The sequence below is a fragment of the Lutra lutra genome, chromosome Y, assembly GCF_902655055.1.
Source record: "Lutra lutra chromosome Y, mLutLut1.2, whole genome shotgun sequence".
NCBI lineage: Eukaryota > Metazoa > Chordata > Mammalia > Carnivora > Mustelidae > Lutra > Lutra lutra.
Window position 1 is genome coordinate 1,508,406 of NC_062297.1, and position 16,618 is coordinate 1,525,023.

General features: G+C 38.6%; 1 protein-coding gene across 11 annotated transcripts in view; it reads left to right on the top strand.

Annotated features, from left to right (window-relative positions):
• Window positions 1–16,618, top strand: part of LOC125092602 (zinc finger X-chromosomal protein-like) — a 62,689-nt gene that overhangs the window by 30,536 nt on the left and 15,535 nt on the right. For 6 of the 11 annotated variants that reach the window (XM_047716986.1, XM_047716982.1, XM_047716984.1 and 3 more), the window contains 3 exons: window positions 7,064–7,131; window positions 7,744–7,832; window positions 13,583–14,152. In XM_047716986.1, coding sequence (XP_047572942.1) covers window positions 7,772–7,832; window positions 13,583–14,152 — 631 coding nt within the window. In that variant the 5' untranslated portion in view covers window positions 7,064–7,131; window positions 7,744–7,771. Of the gene's footprint in view, window positions 1–7,063; window positions 7,132–7,743; window positions 7,833–11,962; window positions 12,019–13,582; window positions 14,153–16,618 lie in introns of all 11 variants that reach the window. The other 5 variants (XM_047716988.1, XM_047716987.1, XM_047716981.1 and 2 more) reach the window with 3 other exon arrangements.

The following is a 16,618-nucleotide window of genomic DNA, read 5'->3' on the forward strand; positions in this document are numbered from 1 at the left end:
TGCTTTTGTAGTATTAATTGCCTATTGCTAATGACCTATTGATTACTTTCATTTTGGCCTAAAGAATTCCTTTTAGCATTTCTTGTGAGACAGATCTGGAGGGCATTGAACTCCCTAAGTTTTTATTTATTAGGGCAAGCCTTTATCTTTCTTTCATTTCTAAAGGACAGTTTGGCTAGTTATGTATTCTTGGTTGGTAATTTTTCTTTTAGCACTATGAGTGTAGTATTGTGACCTCTCTAACTTGCAGTATTTCTGCTGATTAAAAAAAAAAAAGTCCACTAAAGGCCTATTTGAGGTTCTATTGTGTAAGTGAATTTTTTTTTTCTGTTGCTGCTTTTACAATCCTTTCTCTTTAATTTTAGACAATTATATTATGTCTTGGAGAAGATTGGGGTTGAAATTAATGTGTTTTTTTTTTTAACTTTTTTTTTTTTAAGATTTTATTTATTCATCTGACAGAGAGAAATCACAAGTAGGCAGAGAGGCAGGCAGAGAGAGAGGAGGAAGCAGGCTCCCTGCTGAGCAGAAAGCCCGATGTGGGGCTCGAACCCAGGACCTGGGATCATGACCTGAGCCGAAGGCAGAGGCTTAACCCACTGAGCCACCCAGGTGCCCCTTTTTTTAACATTTTATTTGTTTATTTGACAGAGATCACAAGTAGATAGAGAGGCAGGCAAAGAGAGAGGAGGAAGCAGGTTGCCGGCTGAGTGGAGAGCCCGACGCAGGTCTCGATCCCAGGACCCTGGGTTCATGACCTGAGCTGAAGGCAGAGGCTTTAACCCACTGAGCCACCCAGGTGCCCTAATGTGGGTTTTTATGACCTTCTTAAATTTGGGTATCCGAAGCTCCACAGTTTAAGATACTAAACCAGCTTAAATCAGCTTCTCCCTCCCTTTTCTTTCTCTGTCTTTTCTAGAGCTCCAGTAATATATAGGTTATTTCCCTCAAATATGTAGGCTGTCTTCACCCTTTTTTATTTTTTGTTTTTTCCTGAGTAGATAATTTCAAAGAGTGGTCTTCTGTTCCATATACTTCTTTTTTTTTTTTTTTTTTAAGATTTTATTTATTTAGGGGCGCCTGGGTGGCTCAGTGGTTTAAGCCTCTGCCTTCAGCTCAGGTCGAGATCTCGGGGTCCTGGGATTGAGCCCCACGTCGGGCTCTCTGCTCAGCGGGGAGCCTGCTTCTCCCTCTCTCTCTGCCTACTTGTGATCTGTCTCTCTCTGTGTCAAAGAAATAAATAAAATCTTTAAAAAAAAAAAAAAAAGATTTTATTTATTTATTTGACAGAGATCACAATTAGGCAGAGAGGCAGGCAGACAGAGAGAAAGAGAGAGAGGGGGAAGCAGGCTCCCTGCTGAGCAGAGAGCCCGACACGGGGCTCGATCCCAGGACTCCGGGATCATGACCCAAGCTGAAGGCAGAGGCCTTAACCCACTGAGCCACCCAGGTGCCCCTGTTCCATATACTTCTTATACTTAATCTTGTTTGTTCTTTTTGTTTTTATGTAGGCTCCACATCCAGTGTGGGGCCCAATGCAGGGCTTGAACAGGACCCTGTAATCAAGACCTGAGCTGAGATCGAGTCAGGAACTTAACTGACTGAGCCATCCAGGCGCCCTTTGATCCAGTTTGTTCTTAATGCTTCCTATGTTATTTTTCATTTCATTCATTGTACAGTTGACCCTGGAACAACTGGGAGGTTGTGGGTACTGTCAGAATCTGTGTATAACTTCTGTCTCCTCAAAAAAGTCAGCTGCTGATAGCCTACTATTGACCAGAAACCTTACCAATAATAGAGTCAATTAACATATTTTGTAGGTTATATGTGTTACATACTGGATTCTTATAGTAAAGTAAACTATAGAAGAAAGATGTTGTTAAGAAATTCATAAGAGAAAATACAGTACTGTAAAAAAATTTGCATATTAGTGGACCTGTATAGTTTAAACCCTATTATTCAAGGGTCAGCTGTATTCTTCAGCTCCAGTATATGTAGTTCTTTTTTATGATTCCTTTCTTTTAAACTTCTCATTTTGTTCATGTATTATTTTTCTTTTTAATATTTTATTTATTTATTTGAGAGCGAGTGAGAATGAGAGGGGGAGGTCAGAGAATAAGCAGACCCCTTGCTGAGCAGGGAGCCTTCTGGGGGACTCAATCCCAGGACTACAGGATCATGACCTGAACTAAAGGCAGTCGCTCAACCAACTGAGCCACTCAGGCACTCGCATGTATTATTTTTCTGATTTTGTTGACTTTGTGTTTTCTTTCTTTCTTTCATTCATTTTTTTTTTTTAAGATTTTATTTATTTATTTGACAGATCACAAATAGGCAGAGAGGCAGGCAGGGAGTGGGGGTAGGGGGAAGCAGGCTCCTGGCTGAGCAGAGAGCCCTACGCAGGTGGGTCCCAGGACCCTGAGATCGTGACATGAGCCGAAGGCAGAGGCTTTAACCCACTGAGCCACCCAGACACCCCAACTTCGTGTTTTCTTGTAGCTTACTGAATTTTCTTAAAATAACTGTTTTAATTACTTTATGATAAATTGCAGATCTTCATGACTTTGGAGTTAATAGAAAATTATTGTGTTCCCTTGATGGGGTTCTGTATCCTTGATTTTTCCTATTCCTTGAAGTCTTGTATTGTTGTCTTCACATTTGAAGAATGTCATCTCTAGTCTTTACTTCTTGGTGGCCTTGGTAGAGAAGTACCTTCTTTAGCCCTGTTAGGAATTCCCGCTGTTTTCATTTCTTTTCAGTGGATATGCCTGCTCCATAATTATTACTGCCCCCCCCCCCCCCCCGAAATCTTAATTTTGTGCTTCTCTCAGTCCTGCAAAGTGAGGCTGGGTACTGATGGTCTCAGGTTTGCTTTTCCTAGGAAAGGAGGTGCTGAATCCTCAAGTTTGTTTGGTTTCTCCCAGTGTTACTAGTCAAGCCTGCTCTTAGAGCAGTACACACACAGGTAGCCATGGGATGGGGGCGTATGCAGGTAAGCCACATAGACTTGGGGGTGTCCTTGGGCTAGTTGGTAGAATCCATAGGCAAGGCGTCTCCAGCATTTTGTGGGTAAGTTCCCTGATGGAATTGTGGAGCAGTTAGCAGATTGCATCCCATTTGTACCCTCCTTCCAAGAGCCCGCCTGTTCTTAGTAACATGCTTTTTGCTCCCAGTCATGAAGCACAGCTCAGTAGTCTGGATAGGATAAGAGAAATGTGCCACTGGTGGTGTCCAGCACAGTTAGGGAATCCAGGCACTCACAGGCTTTTATTTTCTCCCGAAGGAGGAGACACAGGCCTGGCAGGGCTTTCTTCTTGCTGAGTTGTGCTGCCTTAGAGGAGGGGTGATTTGAGTGAAGTGAAACTATTCCTCTTACTCGTCCCATTTCATTCAGTCTCCATTTTCTTTTTTTTCCCCTATGGGATTGCTCTAACTTTTCCACTGGACTCTTAGACTCCACTCTGATCTCTTGGTGTTTTTGAGGGCAAGGACAGTAGAAAAATCTTACTACAGCATGACAATCCAGTTTGAATTTTACTGAGCTAATGAGGTTGATTCTAGGGAAACTTGAAGATACTTAAGTACTAAGTCATTTTTATTCCATCCTTAACTGGTATAATTTCATGTCATTTTACTTAATTTTGTTTATAGAATTATTAAAGTTTGTCCTTTCATAATGGTATTTTTTGAATATGGGAAAAGAAGTAAAAAGCCAGAGAGTTTGGGGAGAGAAAAGTGACAACTTATTTAGACCAATAATATTTTCCATTTTTTTTGTGGTTAAAAATACTTACTAATGTAATCTTAATGGCCTTCTTATTTGAGGTATTTTGAATAAATACCATAAAACATACTTTTTTTTTTTTTTAAGATTATTTATTTGACAGAGAGAGAGATCACAAGTAGGCAGAGAGGCAGGCAGAGGGAGAGGGAGAAGCAGGCTCCTTCTTGAGCAGAGAGCCTGATAAGGGGCTCGATTCTAGGATCAGAGATCATGACCTAAGTCGAAGGCAGAGGCTTAACCCACTGAGCCACCCAGGCACCCCAAACAGTAGTATTTCTTGAAATGAATTGGATAGGTCTGAGAGATGACATACTTTGGAAATTATAAACTTAAATCAGGTAGAAGAAAACCAAAACCAAGTAAAGAGTTGGGTCTCTTATGGACCCCCAAATCTATGTTAGGTATATGTTTGGGTGAATGAAGAAAGAGACAGAAATAGATTTGGGGTGGTGGTGGAGAGGAGGTGAAGATGACTAAAGGGAAAATATGAGGATAATGCCAAGAGTAGTTAGGACCAGATTTTAGAGAACTGTCAACTAAGGAGCTTGAATTTTATTTGGAATGAACAGGAAGCTGTTAAAACATTAATATAGACTTGACAACATTTAAATTATGCTTTAGAAAATTCTTCTTCTTCTTTTTTTTTTTTTTTTTTGGTATGAGCCAAAATGAAATCACTTTTTTTTTAAAGGCTTTTTTTTTTTTTTTTAAAGATTTTATTTATTTATTTGACAGAGATCACAAGTAGACGGAGAGGAAGGCAGAGAGAGAGAGAGAGGGAAGCAGGCTTCTTGCTGAGCAGAGAGCCCGATGTGGGACTCGATCCCAGGACCCTGAGATCATGACCTGAGCCGAAGGCAGCGGCTTAACCCACTGAGCCACCCAGGCGCCCCCTTTTTTTTTTTTTTTTTTTTAAATATTTTATTTATTTATTTGACAGAGAGAGATCACAAGTAGACAGAGAGGCAGGCAGAGAGAGAGAGAGAGAGAGAGAGGGAAGCAGGCTCCCTGCTGAGCAGAGAGCCCGATGCGGGACTCGATCCCAGAACCCCGAGATCATGACCTGAGCCGAAGGCAGCGGCTTAACCCACTGAGCCACCCAGGCGCCCCACCAGGCGCCCCTTTTTTTAAAGGCTTTTTGAAAAATTAACAAATAATGTATTGTTTGCTTCAGGGGTTCAGGTCTGTCAATCATTAGTCTTAACCAATCAGAGTACCCACCATAGTACAAACCCTCCCAATGTCCATAACCCAGCCACCCTTTCCCTCGCCCCTACTCCCTCAGCAGCCCTCAGTTTGTTTCCTGAGATAAAGAGTATCTTGTGGTTTGTCTCCCTGCCTATCCCATCCTGTTTCATTTTTTCCCTCTCTACTACCCCAACCCCTTCCCCTGCCTCTCAAATTTCTCATATCAGAGAGATCATATGATAACTGTCTTTCTGATTGACTTATAGAAAATTCATTTTTACATGTGTTAAAACGTACCCATTTTGTTTTAATTCGATACAGTAGAGTATCAGATATGAAAGTGATTGTCTTGAAGAAAGAGGTTTATGGGGCATCTGCGTGGCTGAGTTGGTAAAAGCAGTGTCTCGAACCCCACATTGGGCTCCCTGCTCAGTGGGGAGCCTACTTCTCTCTCTGCCTATTACCCCACTTTTGCATGTGCTCTCTTTCTCAAATAAATAAATAAATAAATAAAACTTTTTTTTTTTTTTTTTTGCTTATACTCACAACCATGAGAAGAGAAAGAGTGAGGAATGTCACACGGTGAAGGAGCAAAAGGGAAGGACTGTCATTAGGCAGGAGGAGAGGGGAGAAGCATGGCCCAGGGACATTTATTAGGAAGGAATAAGGCAAGGTATGGTAGATATGCTAAATTTAAGATTGGATAGTTTAAATAATTTCCAATATTATTTTATGGTAGGAGGAATATTGACTTGGTATGTAAAGTTGGTGTTTGAGCATGTGGCTCTGATTGGTTGATTAGTATTGTGATGGTGCACTTATGGGGAAACATTTGCTGTCTCTAGGATTTAACAAGCCCTAGAAATAGCTGTGTCTCTTCCAGATCAAAGCCTCAAATGACAAAGCAAGAAGAATACAGAAAATAAGAAGTTATTGTCAGTACACTGCATTACTTGAAATTTTAACACATGTACATTTTGTGTGTCATTAGCAAAAGTTATAAAGATTGGGGCGCCTGGGTGGCTCAGTGGGTTAAGCTGCTGCCTTCGGCTCAGGTCATGATCTCAGGGTCCTGGGATCGAGTCCCACATCAGGCTCTCTGCTCAGCGGGGAGCCTGCTTCCTCCTCTCTCTCTGCCTGCCTCTCTGCCTGCTTGTGATCTCTGTCAAATAAATAAAGAAAATCTAAAAAAAAAAAGTTTATAAAGATTATAAACTAATAGCCCTTTTGAAGGTGAGTTAGAAAGTGAGAAAGTGGAGTTAAGAAAACCTATTAGGGGGGCGCCTGGGTGGCTCAGTGGGTTAAGCCTGTGCCTTCGGCTCAGGTCATGATCCCACAGTTCTGGGATTGAGCCCCGCATCGGGCTCTCTGCTCAGCAGGAAGCCTGCTTCCCCTCCTCTCTCTCTCTCTCTGCCTGCCTCTCTCCCTACTAGTGATCTCTCTCTCTGTCGAATAAATAAATAAAATCTTTAAAAAAAAATAAAAGAAAAAGAAAACCTATTAGGAAGCTTAGCTAATACTCCTAACATAAGTAAATCATGGTCCCTGATGTCTTCCTTTTTGTTTCTTCTATGTACTTACTTGCTCACTTGATTTGGCATATATTTGTTTTTTTTTGTTTTTTTGTGGGGTTTTTTTTTTAAGATTTTATTTATTTATTTGACAGAGACACAGCAAGAGAGGGAACCCAAGCAGGGGGGAGTGAGAGAGGGAGAAGCAGGTTTCCCACTGAGGAGGGAGCCCTGATGGGAAGCTTATGACCTGAGCCAAAGGCAGATGCTTAACCCACTGAGCCATCCAGGCACCCTGTATTTATTTGTGTTTTAACTTTTTTTTTTTTTTTGCAAACTGGTTATTTCTCCTGCCTGCCCTAAGGCAAATTCGGTATATGAAGCTCAACTCTTCTTTATTTACTATAGTTTGAAACAGAGAGGGAAAGAAAAAGGGAGAACAGGGAGGAGGGAAAGAGAGAAAAGGAGTAAGAAGGAAACAGCATGTGCACACAAGTCCTGCTTATAGTTTTAGGTATCATATAGATGGTACTTTCATTTTACTTTGTTCAAAGATAAATTTATTTTTTACCTTTTGTAGCTGGTACCAATTCACCTGTGGCCTGGAGAATCTAAATATACTGTGAGAGTTATTTCTGCAGTCAGAAGGTCAGTTAAGATAGGTCATTGTAAGCTACATAGAAATCTCCAAAGAGTATCAAAAATTGTTACAGATTTTGCATTTTTACGATTTTGTAATTTACTGGTAGAAAGATTACAGACTACATTAAATTTAAAAGTACAATAAAATCTTGCTGAAATTCCCCCTAAACAAAATATGTTAAGGTGAACCTCAAAGAGTCGTTGGATTGCTGGTAGAGAGGAGGTAAGAGGGAGTCATCTGGGGTATGAGCAGTGTTCTGTATCTCAGTCTGAAAAATGCTAATATAATTTTAAATATACATTTATTTGTATACATATTTATATATGTAAATTATTAAGCAGAACAATTAAGATTTGTTCACTTTATATAACTTAAACTGTAATTAAACAAACAAAAATCCCCAAACACTGTCAACCTGTTTAACTGCACTTTCATACATTAAATGATAGAACTGCACATACATCACTGGAAATCAGTATGTTCCCCTTTATTTTACATTGATAACTTTTTGGTAAACTAAGAAATTCAAGCATTTCAGAAATGTAAAGATCATGATGACATTTTAAGTATGTGACCTAATATAATTAATATTTGGTATACTTTATTTCCTGGCTTAGGAGCTGTGACTAATGAGAATCAAAGGCCATGGATGAAGATGAACTTGAATTGCAACCACAAGAGCCAAACTCCTTTTTTGATGGAATAGGTATATCTATAGATAATTATTGGGTTATTCCACTTCCCATCTGCCAGATTTGGAGTTTGGTTATTAAGAGGATGAATTGCTAGATCTTACACTGATTCATACTTAGGTATCTTGTTATCCTTTCAAAATCCCATAGGCAGCTCATAATCTTGTCAGTAACTGCATCAGTATCAAAAAAATTACTGTTGTCTTGTTCTCATTTTCCCCAGTTATACTACTAAATCCTCTTAGTTCTTTCGTAAACATTCAAACTTTGGCCAGACTTAGTTCCCTGTGTTTTTCTTCTTATGGACTGTTAGCCAGGACCACTTTTTGTTTCTTGAGGCTGCCCACATTCCCTTTCTTGTTTTACATGTCATTTCCTCTAGCAACGGAGAGTTGAGTCTCTGTCATCTTTAAATCTTTCCCACATTCCCATTCACAACACATCTGACTCTAGCCAGAAGCTTATCCAGAGTAATCTACATTTTATCTGCTCTTATATCCATAACTTTAATTAGATGTCCAAGACTTTTTAACTATGTCACATAATATATTTCAAGGTCCAGAAATTAGGGGGTGCTTTGGTGGCTCAGTGGGTTAAGCCTCTGCCTTTGGCTCAGGTCATGATCTCAGGGTCCTGGGATCGAGCCCCATATCGGGCTCTCGCTCAGCAAGGAGCCTGCTACACCCCCCCCCCCCAACCTGCCTCTCTGCCTACTTGTGATCTCTCTCTCTGTCAAATAAATAAATAATGTCTTTTAAGAAAAAATCCAGAGATTAGGGTTTGGATATCTTTGGGAGACCATTCTGCCTACCACTGTCTACATTCTGTCCCCAAACATTTATGTTCCTCCCATGGTAAAATTCACTCTTTTGAGGTTTTCACTTAATATCCAAAATTCTCATGTAAAATTAAGCAGCCCAGCTGCATCCTATAGGTTATAGAATATTGTGTTTTCTTTTCCATTTTTGTTTTTTTTTTGTTTTTTGTTTTTTGTTTTTGTTTTTATTTATTGGCAGTGAGAGTGGGAACACAGGCAGGGAAATGGGAGAGGGAGAAGCAGGCTTCCTATGAAGTAGGGAGTCCAATGTGGGACACGATCCCAGGACCCTGGGATCATGCATGACCTGAGCTGAAGGCACAGGCTTAATGACTGAGCCACCCAAGCGCTCCTCTTTTCCTTTTGTTTTAAGACATATTTTGATTTGCTATTTGATTTATTTGGCCCATTGCTTGTATAGTAGTATGTTTTTAACATTCACATACTAAATAATATTTGCCAAAAAGAAGAGAAATGAAGCAACTTAGAAATCTCATAGCATCTAAATTAGGGACCCATAACATTCTGGGTGTAGTCCATTAAGTACTAGTTCTGGAGCATAATTCTTCTTCCTCGTAGATTTACAGAGCCAGAGAAGGTATCTGTTCCCATTGTGAGTGGTAGTGCAGTTTTGAATATTCTGGTTACAACAGGTTGAAAAGGAAGATAAATGGGTCTGTAGTTTTATTAACTTGCTCTGCGCCTAGAATTTGGAAGTCCAGCTGTTCATATGAGATACTTTCTCTATCCCTTTCAGTCAATACTCTCAAATCATGATAGCATTGTTTCTGATGGTAAAAATTTTTTAAAGAATTTTGTGTATCTCCTAGGTCGTGAGAATTTACTTCATTAGACAAGACTCTCATCTATATACCTTTTAGAGATAAAGCATTTCTTCTTGGAGATGGGTGAGGCATGGTGCTCTTAGGCTAAGTACTATAGTTTGATTGAAGGTATCTGTGAGGCACACTTTGAATGACTTAAAAGAGACATTAAATGAGTGCATTTTCAGACCTACTGATCTTCAGGGAAGAGTCATAGAGCCATACATAGCATACTTTTGTTCTAGAATTTTCTTACCTGAAATTTTAATTTTTTTTCCCTTTTGCCATTTGTACAGGCTAAAACTTTGTACAGGTTTCAAGTCCTCTACTTTTTTGTTTCAATTTAACTTTCTTTTTCTTTTTTTTTTTTTTTAAGATTTTATTTATTTATTTGACAGAGAGAAATCACAAGTAGGCAGAGAGGCAGGCAGAGAGAGAGGAGGAAGCAGGCTCCCCGCTGAGCAGAAAACCCGATGTGGGGCTTGAACCCAGGACCTGGGATCATGACCTGTACCGAAGGCAGCGGCTTAACCCACTGAGCCACCCAGGCGCCCCTAACTTTATTTTTCTTGATTTTTACTATAAGCATCAAGAAGAAACAAGGCCACAACTTCAACACTGCTGAAATCTCCTTGACTGAGTTCATCGTTAAGTTAGACTTTTCACATAACTATAGTATACAGTCAAAACCTATAGTATATAGGTAGTATATCTGTCAAAACCTGTAACTAAGATACTCCTTTCTTCCATTAACATGTTTCTTCTTTTTGAGCCCTTAATAGCAGAGTTTTTAGTCTGGATTTCTATTAACAGTCTGTGCATGGTGACTTTGATGTTCTTTGAGTTTGTGTAGGATTTCTCTATTTTGGTCATTTCTTCTGAGTTCTTACTAGCTTGAGTTGTTAACATCCATATTTCTACTAGGGGTCTATTCAAGGGAATATTCCATTCTAAAGTCACTTTGCATTTTTTGGCATTTGTATAGGAGCTGTCCATTCTCTGGTACCAAAACCTGATTTATTTCTGTTACAACACTGAAAGTTCAACAAGTTTAGTATTTTAAATCAATAAAATTGTCTCACAGTTTCTTTGGGTTAAAAGTCTATGATGGCTATCTGTTTTGGATTTCGTATGGCTATATTAAAGATGTGAACAGGGTATTGTTCCTTTCTGGGACTTGGGCTATGATTCTGCTTCTAAAATAATTGAGGTGATTAGCTGAATTCACTTCCTTAAACTGTAGGACTGAAGTCCCCATTTCATTGATAGCGGTCAGCTGAGGGGCTGTCTTGGCTCCTTGCCACTGATTTGTTCCTTCTCATGCTTTCCATGTAGTTCCTACAGCAACAATGAATTAAGTCTCTCAAACTTAAAATTCTGCTTCAACTCTGATACCACCTGGGAAAGTTTTGCTTTAAGAGTTTGTGTAATCTGATTGGACTTACTCAAATTTTCAGTATAAGATTTATGACTTTAATTATATCTGCAAAAACCTTCTGGCATAAACCATAATGTGACATATTCACAGTTCCAGTGATGGGAGTGTGGACATCTTGCAGGGTGGATAGGGTCGAGTGGGTGGGTAAGGAGATCTACCTATCACCACTGCTTGTAGCATTTCTTACCACTTGGGCCTAAGCACTGTTATCTCATTCTAAACCTGTAATACTAGAACTGTTTTCCAGGCTCCCAGTTTTCTTCTTTTATCTACTACACCAGTAGCATACTAATCCTAATGTAACACCTGGAGCATGTCATTTCACTTTTTTTTTTTATTGTCCAGAAGATAAGTTGTAAAGCTCCTCTACATTTTGACAGTTTCCTCCTTTCACAACCCTGTTTCTCAAGAGGCTTCTCAGGGAGCCTTCTGCATCAGCCACATAGAATGTTGTTTGTTTTCCCAACTACACAAGGAAAACTTTATTTATGAAGTTGTAAAATGGAAAAAATGGGCAACCAGATTACCCAAGGTTCTAAGTAGATTAATATTGAAAAGGATTGTACTAGATTTTATAATATAAAATTATTTACTGTTATATAGCTACCCTTGGTAATTAAAATTTTACTCACTGAATTTTATGTGATATTTGCCATATATTAAAGCAGTAGATACTGATTCTACCAAAAAACATGAGGATTTTAATATCTTTCTAAATGCCGTGTGTGTGCATACATTTTTGTTTCTTAAACAGTTTCGGGTGGTATTTTGACTCATATTTGGTGGTGTCATTTTGATGGTGGTACATGCAAAGTTAATTCTGTCTTCACTTGAACATAATGAAGTATAAAAATGTGCTTCAGAGAGACTTATAAGTTCTTTGGAGAAAAACTCAAGGTATTTATTAGCTTAATTTTGCCACAGCAGTCTTGGGTCATGAGCTGTTTGCATTTTAGCCCTCATTATTGACACTTAATGGTGTTCATTCATCTTTGAGCAAATCACTTAATCTGCTAGGGCTTCCTTTTTCATATGTCCTAATAGTAATGAAACCTCTCATTACAGTTTTTCAGAACACTTCCCATATATTCCCATTTGATCATCACCAACAGTCCTGTGAGGTATGCATGGCAGAAAATACTGTCCTCATTTTACTGACAGGAAACTGAAACTCAGAGGTTAAATGACTTGCCCAAGGTCACAAAATGAATAAGTTCTAAATGCTTCTCTCTGTCTTACAACTTCTTAAGCAGTGCTCTTGCCTTTAAATGGTTCTACATTTATGTCTTGAAGATGGAGATTAAAGTGATGTATTGCTTGATGTGAACTACTAAATATGAAACATAAAGACAGATGATTGAAACCATTTAATAATAATTCTGTAGAAATGAAAGAAAACATCTTATTATTATTTCTATATCTAATCAAGTGGGCATTAACTTACTTTAAGGACTTTACAACTTTTATCATTCTTTGGCTTTTGTTGATCCTTTGTGTTAGTTGAATTATCTGTGTTTCTCTGATGGCCTAGGCAGTGAGACACAGTCACTGAGTTAGGCACCTGCTTTAGGTCAACTTTTCTAAGTCACAACCAGGACCAATAGCTTAATTGAGTAGCTTTTTTTTAGATAAGACTTCATATTTGTTAGTTTTATGGACCAGGAGCCAAGATAGCAGATTTGTTTTGTTTTATGTTACAATTTTTGTAAGAATAATCTTGTTTCTGTTCCCATTCATCTCATTCATTCAGAGTGTTATTTACTGAGTACCATGTGCTGTGCAAACAATTGTGTGATCTTGGTGAAGTCATTTAATCTCACTGGGCTGCGATTGTTTCACTCCTATAGCTTTATTCTTTAGTTGTGGAGGGGACTAGAAATAGGATTTCTTAAAATTGGTGAAGCTGCCTTGGGATTGGAGTGTGGGTGATGGGAGGAGGATAGATGGGGGCTGAGTATTCTAATGAAGTTGGCATGACCCACTTCCACTTACCTCCACCTCCAGTGCTCCAGAGCAGTTTCACTTTTATCTATCCATAGAAGTCTTTAATCAGTTATTGTTCCTCCTCTATAGCCTTCCTAGCTCTGTTTTCATTTGTGCCCCAATTCTTTGATTGCCTAAATTCACAATTTAATTTCTAAATATCCAGTCATATATGGTGGATACTTTTGGAACATTACACCAGCATAGAGTGGGTTGATTTTAAAGAGGGAAAGAAAGAAATGGAAGGAATGAAAAGAAGTAAGTAATAGTGTTGAAAAGAAGAAAAACTGACATATATAAGAAATGTAAAAAAAGGTAAAATGGAACAGATATGAAGGAAAATGGTTTGTTTTCTGAATTTATCTTACTTCCTTAACATTTATAATTATCCCGTAGGATTTTATTTTCCTGGAGATTTTAATGTTGATGTCCAAAAAATACTTCTGCGACTGCCTCAAATTTTCTGTTTCCTAGTATTTCTTAATCTGTTGAGAGGGTTGAGTAGAAGCAGTTCTTGTGTTAATTTTTATCTGTTATATGAATCAAAAATAGATTCTCTTTTTATTTTCTTAATCTATTTCAGTGTTTGAGAAAACAGGATATATTCTGTTTTCTGGTAGAAATTAAATATCATTTATATCATTGAAGACAGTCATGCATGCCTACCTGAAATTTGTCATTTTAATTTTTTGTTTTTTGAAGGAACTGATGCTACGCACATGGATGGTGATCAGATTGTTGTGGAAGTTCAAGAAACTGTTTTTGTTTCAGATGTTGTGGATTCAGATATAACTGTACATAACTTTGTTCCTGATGACCCAGATTCAGTTGTAATCCAAGATGTTATAGAGGATGTTGTGATTGAGGATGTTCACTGCTCAGATATCTTAGAAGAAGCAGATGTATCTGAAAATGTCATTATTCCTGAGCAAGTGCTTGACTCAGATGTAACTGAAGAAGTTTCTTTAGCACACTGCACGGTCCCAGATGATGTTTTAGCTTCTGACATTACTTCAGCCTCAATGTCTGTGCCAGAACATGTATTAACAAGTGATTCTTTACATGTGTCTGATGTTGGACATGTTGAACACATGGTTCATGATAGTGTAGTAGAAGCAGAAATCATTACTGACCCTCTGACAGCAGACGTCGTTTCAGAAGAAGTATTGGTAGCAGATTGTGCCTCTGAAGCAGTCATAGATGCCAATGGGATCCCTGTGGACCAACAAGATGATGACAAAAGCAACTGTGAGGACTACCTTATGATTTCCTGTAAGTCTTTGGGGTCTAGTGATTGTCAAAGGTATTTTTGAGGGCTATCTTTTATCATATATCAAGATGACATTTTCTTTACTTAAACTTAACTAAATTAAGATAAATGTCACAGGCCTATGTGCATTATTGTCCTAGTTTGGATCTTGTTAAGGTAAGCCATAATTAAGAAAACTGAAGTGGTAAAAGTAAAGAGTTATTTCCTTTTTTTTTTTAATCACCATTCCTTTTGTAACTTTTTTTTTTTTTAGATTTTTATTTATTTGTATGACAGAGAGAGATCACAGGTAGGTAGAGAGGCAGGCAGAGAGTGGGGGGAAGCAGGCTCCCTGCTGAGCAGAGAGCCCGATGCGAGGCTCCATCCCAGAACCCTGGGATCATGACCTGAGCCAAAGGCAGAGACTCAATCCACTGAGCCACCCAGGTGCCCCTAAAGTATTATCTAATATGAGGGCGACCTGGGTGCCTCAGTTGGTAAAGCATCTGACTCGTGATCTCAGCTCAAGTCTTCATCTCAGGGTTGTGAGATCAGGCCTTGCATTGGGCTCCATCCCAGCCTAGAGCCTACTTTAAAAAATAAAATAAAAAAGGGACGCCTGGGTGGCTCAGTTGGTTGGACGACTGCCTTCAGCTCAGGTCATGATCCTGGAGTCCCGGGATCGAGTTCCGCATCGGGCTCCCAGCTCCACGGGGAGTCTGCTTCTCTCTCTGACCTTCTCCTAGCTCATGCTCTCTCTCACTGTCTCTCTCTCAAATAAATAAATAAAATCTTAAAAAATAAAATAAAATAAAATAAAAAAGTGATGAGGGAGGCTGGAAAGAATAAACTATTAGAAATCAGAAATAATGTGATGATGTGATTAGGTGTTACCTTATCAGAATAACCACTGAACCTAGAAAGAATTTCAACTTAAAAAAAATCTTTTGTCTTTTATTGTGCAGTGACTTCTGTCCTTATTTTCTTCCATACCACTCCTCTTTTGCCTGCAAAATAATGAAAATATTTTTTAAAACAAATTCATAATTGGCTTTGGAACTTTGTTACTGTAGTGTCTTGAAATAAAGTGGTCATATACATAACCATAAACACTAATTTATGTGGACTTCTAGAATGATTAGAGACTTAATATCATTGGTTTTATACTTTTACAGGATATTGGCTTTCTAGATGGTATTTACCTTCTTACCATTTAGCACATAATTAGACATAGTTTTAGTTATATAGTAGATGTCCTGATAATTCTTTTAGTGGATTCTCTGGGTAGGTGTCTCTGATCTTTCTTTTTTTTATTTTTAATTTTTAAATTTTTTTCAGCATAACAGTATTCATTATTTTTGCACCACACCCAGTGCTCCATGCAATCCGTGCCCTCTACAATACCCACCACCTGGTGCCCCCAACCTCCCACCCCCCACCCATTCAAAATTCTCAGATCGTTTTTCAGAGTCCATAGTCTCTCATGGTTCACCTCCCCTTCCAATTTCCCTCAACTCCCTTCTCCTCTCCATCTCCCCTTGTCCTCCATGCTATTTGTTATGCTCCACAAATAAGTGAAACCATATGATAATTGACTCTCTCTGCTTGACTTATTTCACTCAGCATAATCTCTTCCAGTCCCGTCCATGTTGCTACAAAACTTGGGTATTCATCCTTTCTTTTTTCTTTTCTTTTTTTTTTTTTACAGCTTTATAAACATATATTTTTATCCCCAGGGGTACAGGTCTGCGAATCGCCAGGTTTACACACTTCACAGCACTCACCATAGCACATACCCTCCCCAATATCCATAACCCCACCCCCCTCTCCCAACCCCCTCCCCCCATCAACCCTCAGTTTGTTTTGTGAGATTAAGAGTCACTTATGGTTTGTCTCCCTCCCAATCCCATCTTGTTTCATTTACTCTTCTCCTACCCCCTCAACCCCCCATGTTGCATCTCCTCTCCCTCATATCAGGGAGATCTGATCTTTCTTTTTTAGATACATTCTGTACATCAGTGAAGTTTTACTTTGTTAGATAGACCCATCATCTACCTGCTTGTTTAAATAACTTGGTTATTCCAATTCACCTGCTCATGGGATCATTATGGTATTTGGAATCAAGTTTATCATATATAGACAGAGTTCAGTGTGTTCTTATCAGCACTACATACAAGTCCTTTTCCCTTGTGTCTTTGAGCATAGCACAGAGATTGGGTAAGTTTAGGAATAGAGTAAGTATTTATTTACCCTATATGTGATCTTATGCTATTTATTAATGATAATTTTTTTACATCCAGCTTAACTTGATAATGTCAAGAGTCTTGTTTAATAAATGTCCAGTAAATTCATTCTCTTTATAAAACCTTCTTCCAAGTAGTGTTGAAGTAGCTAACAATAATTTACTTTTTGACTTTGAGTTCATACTTTGGTTTGGTACTTTGAAAGAGGCGGAGATGGGGATAGAATTTATCATAAGTAATTTAGGA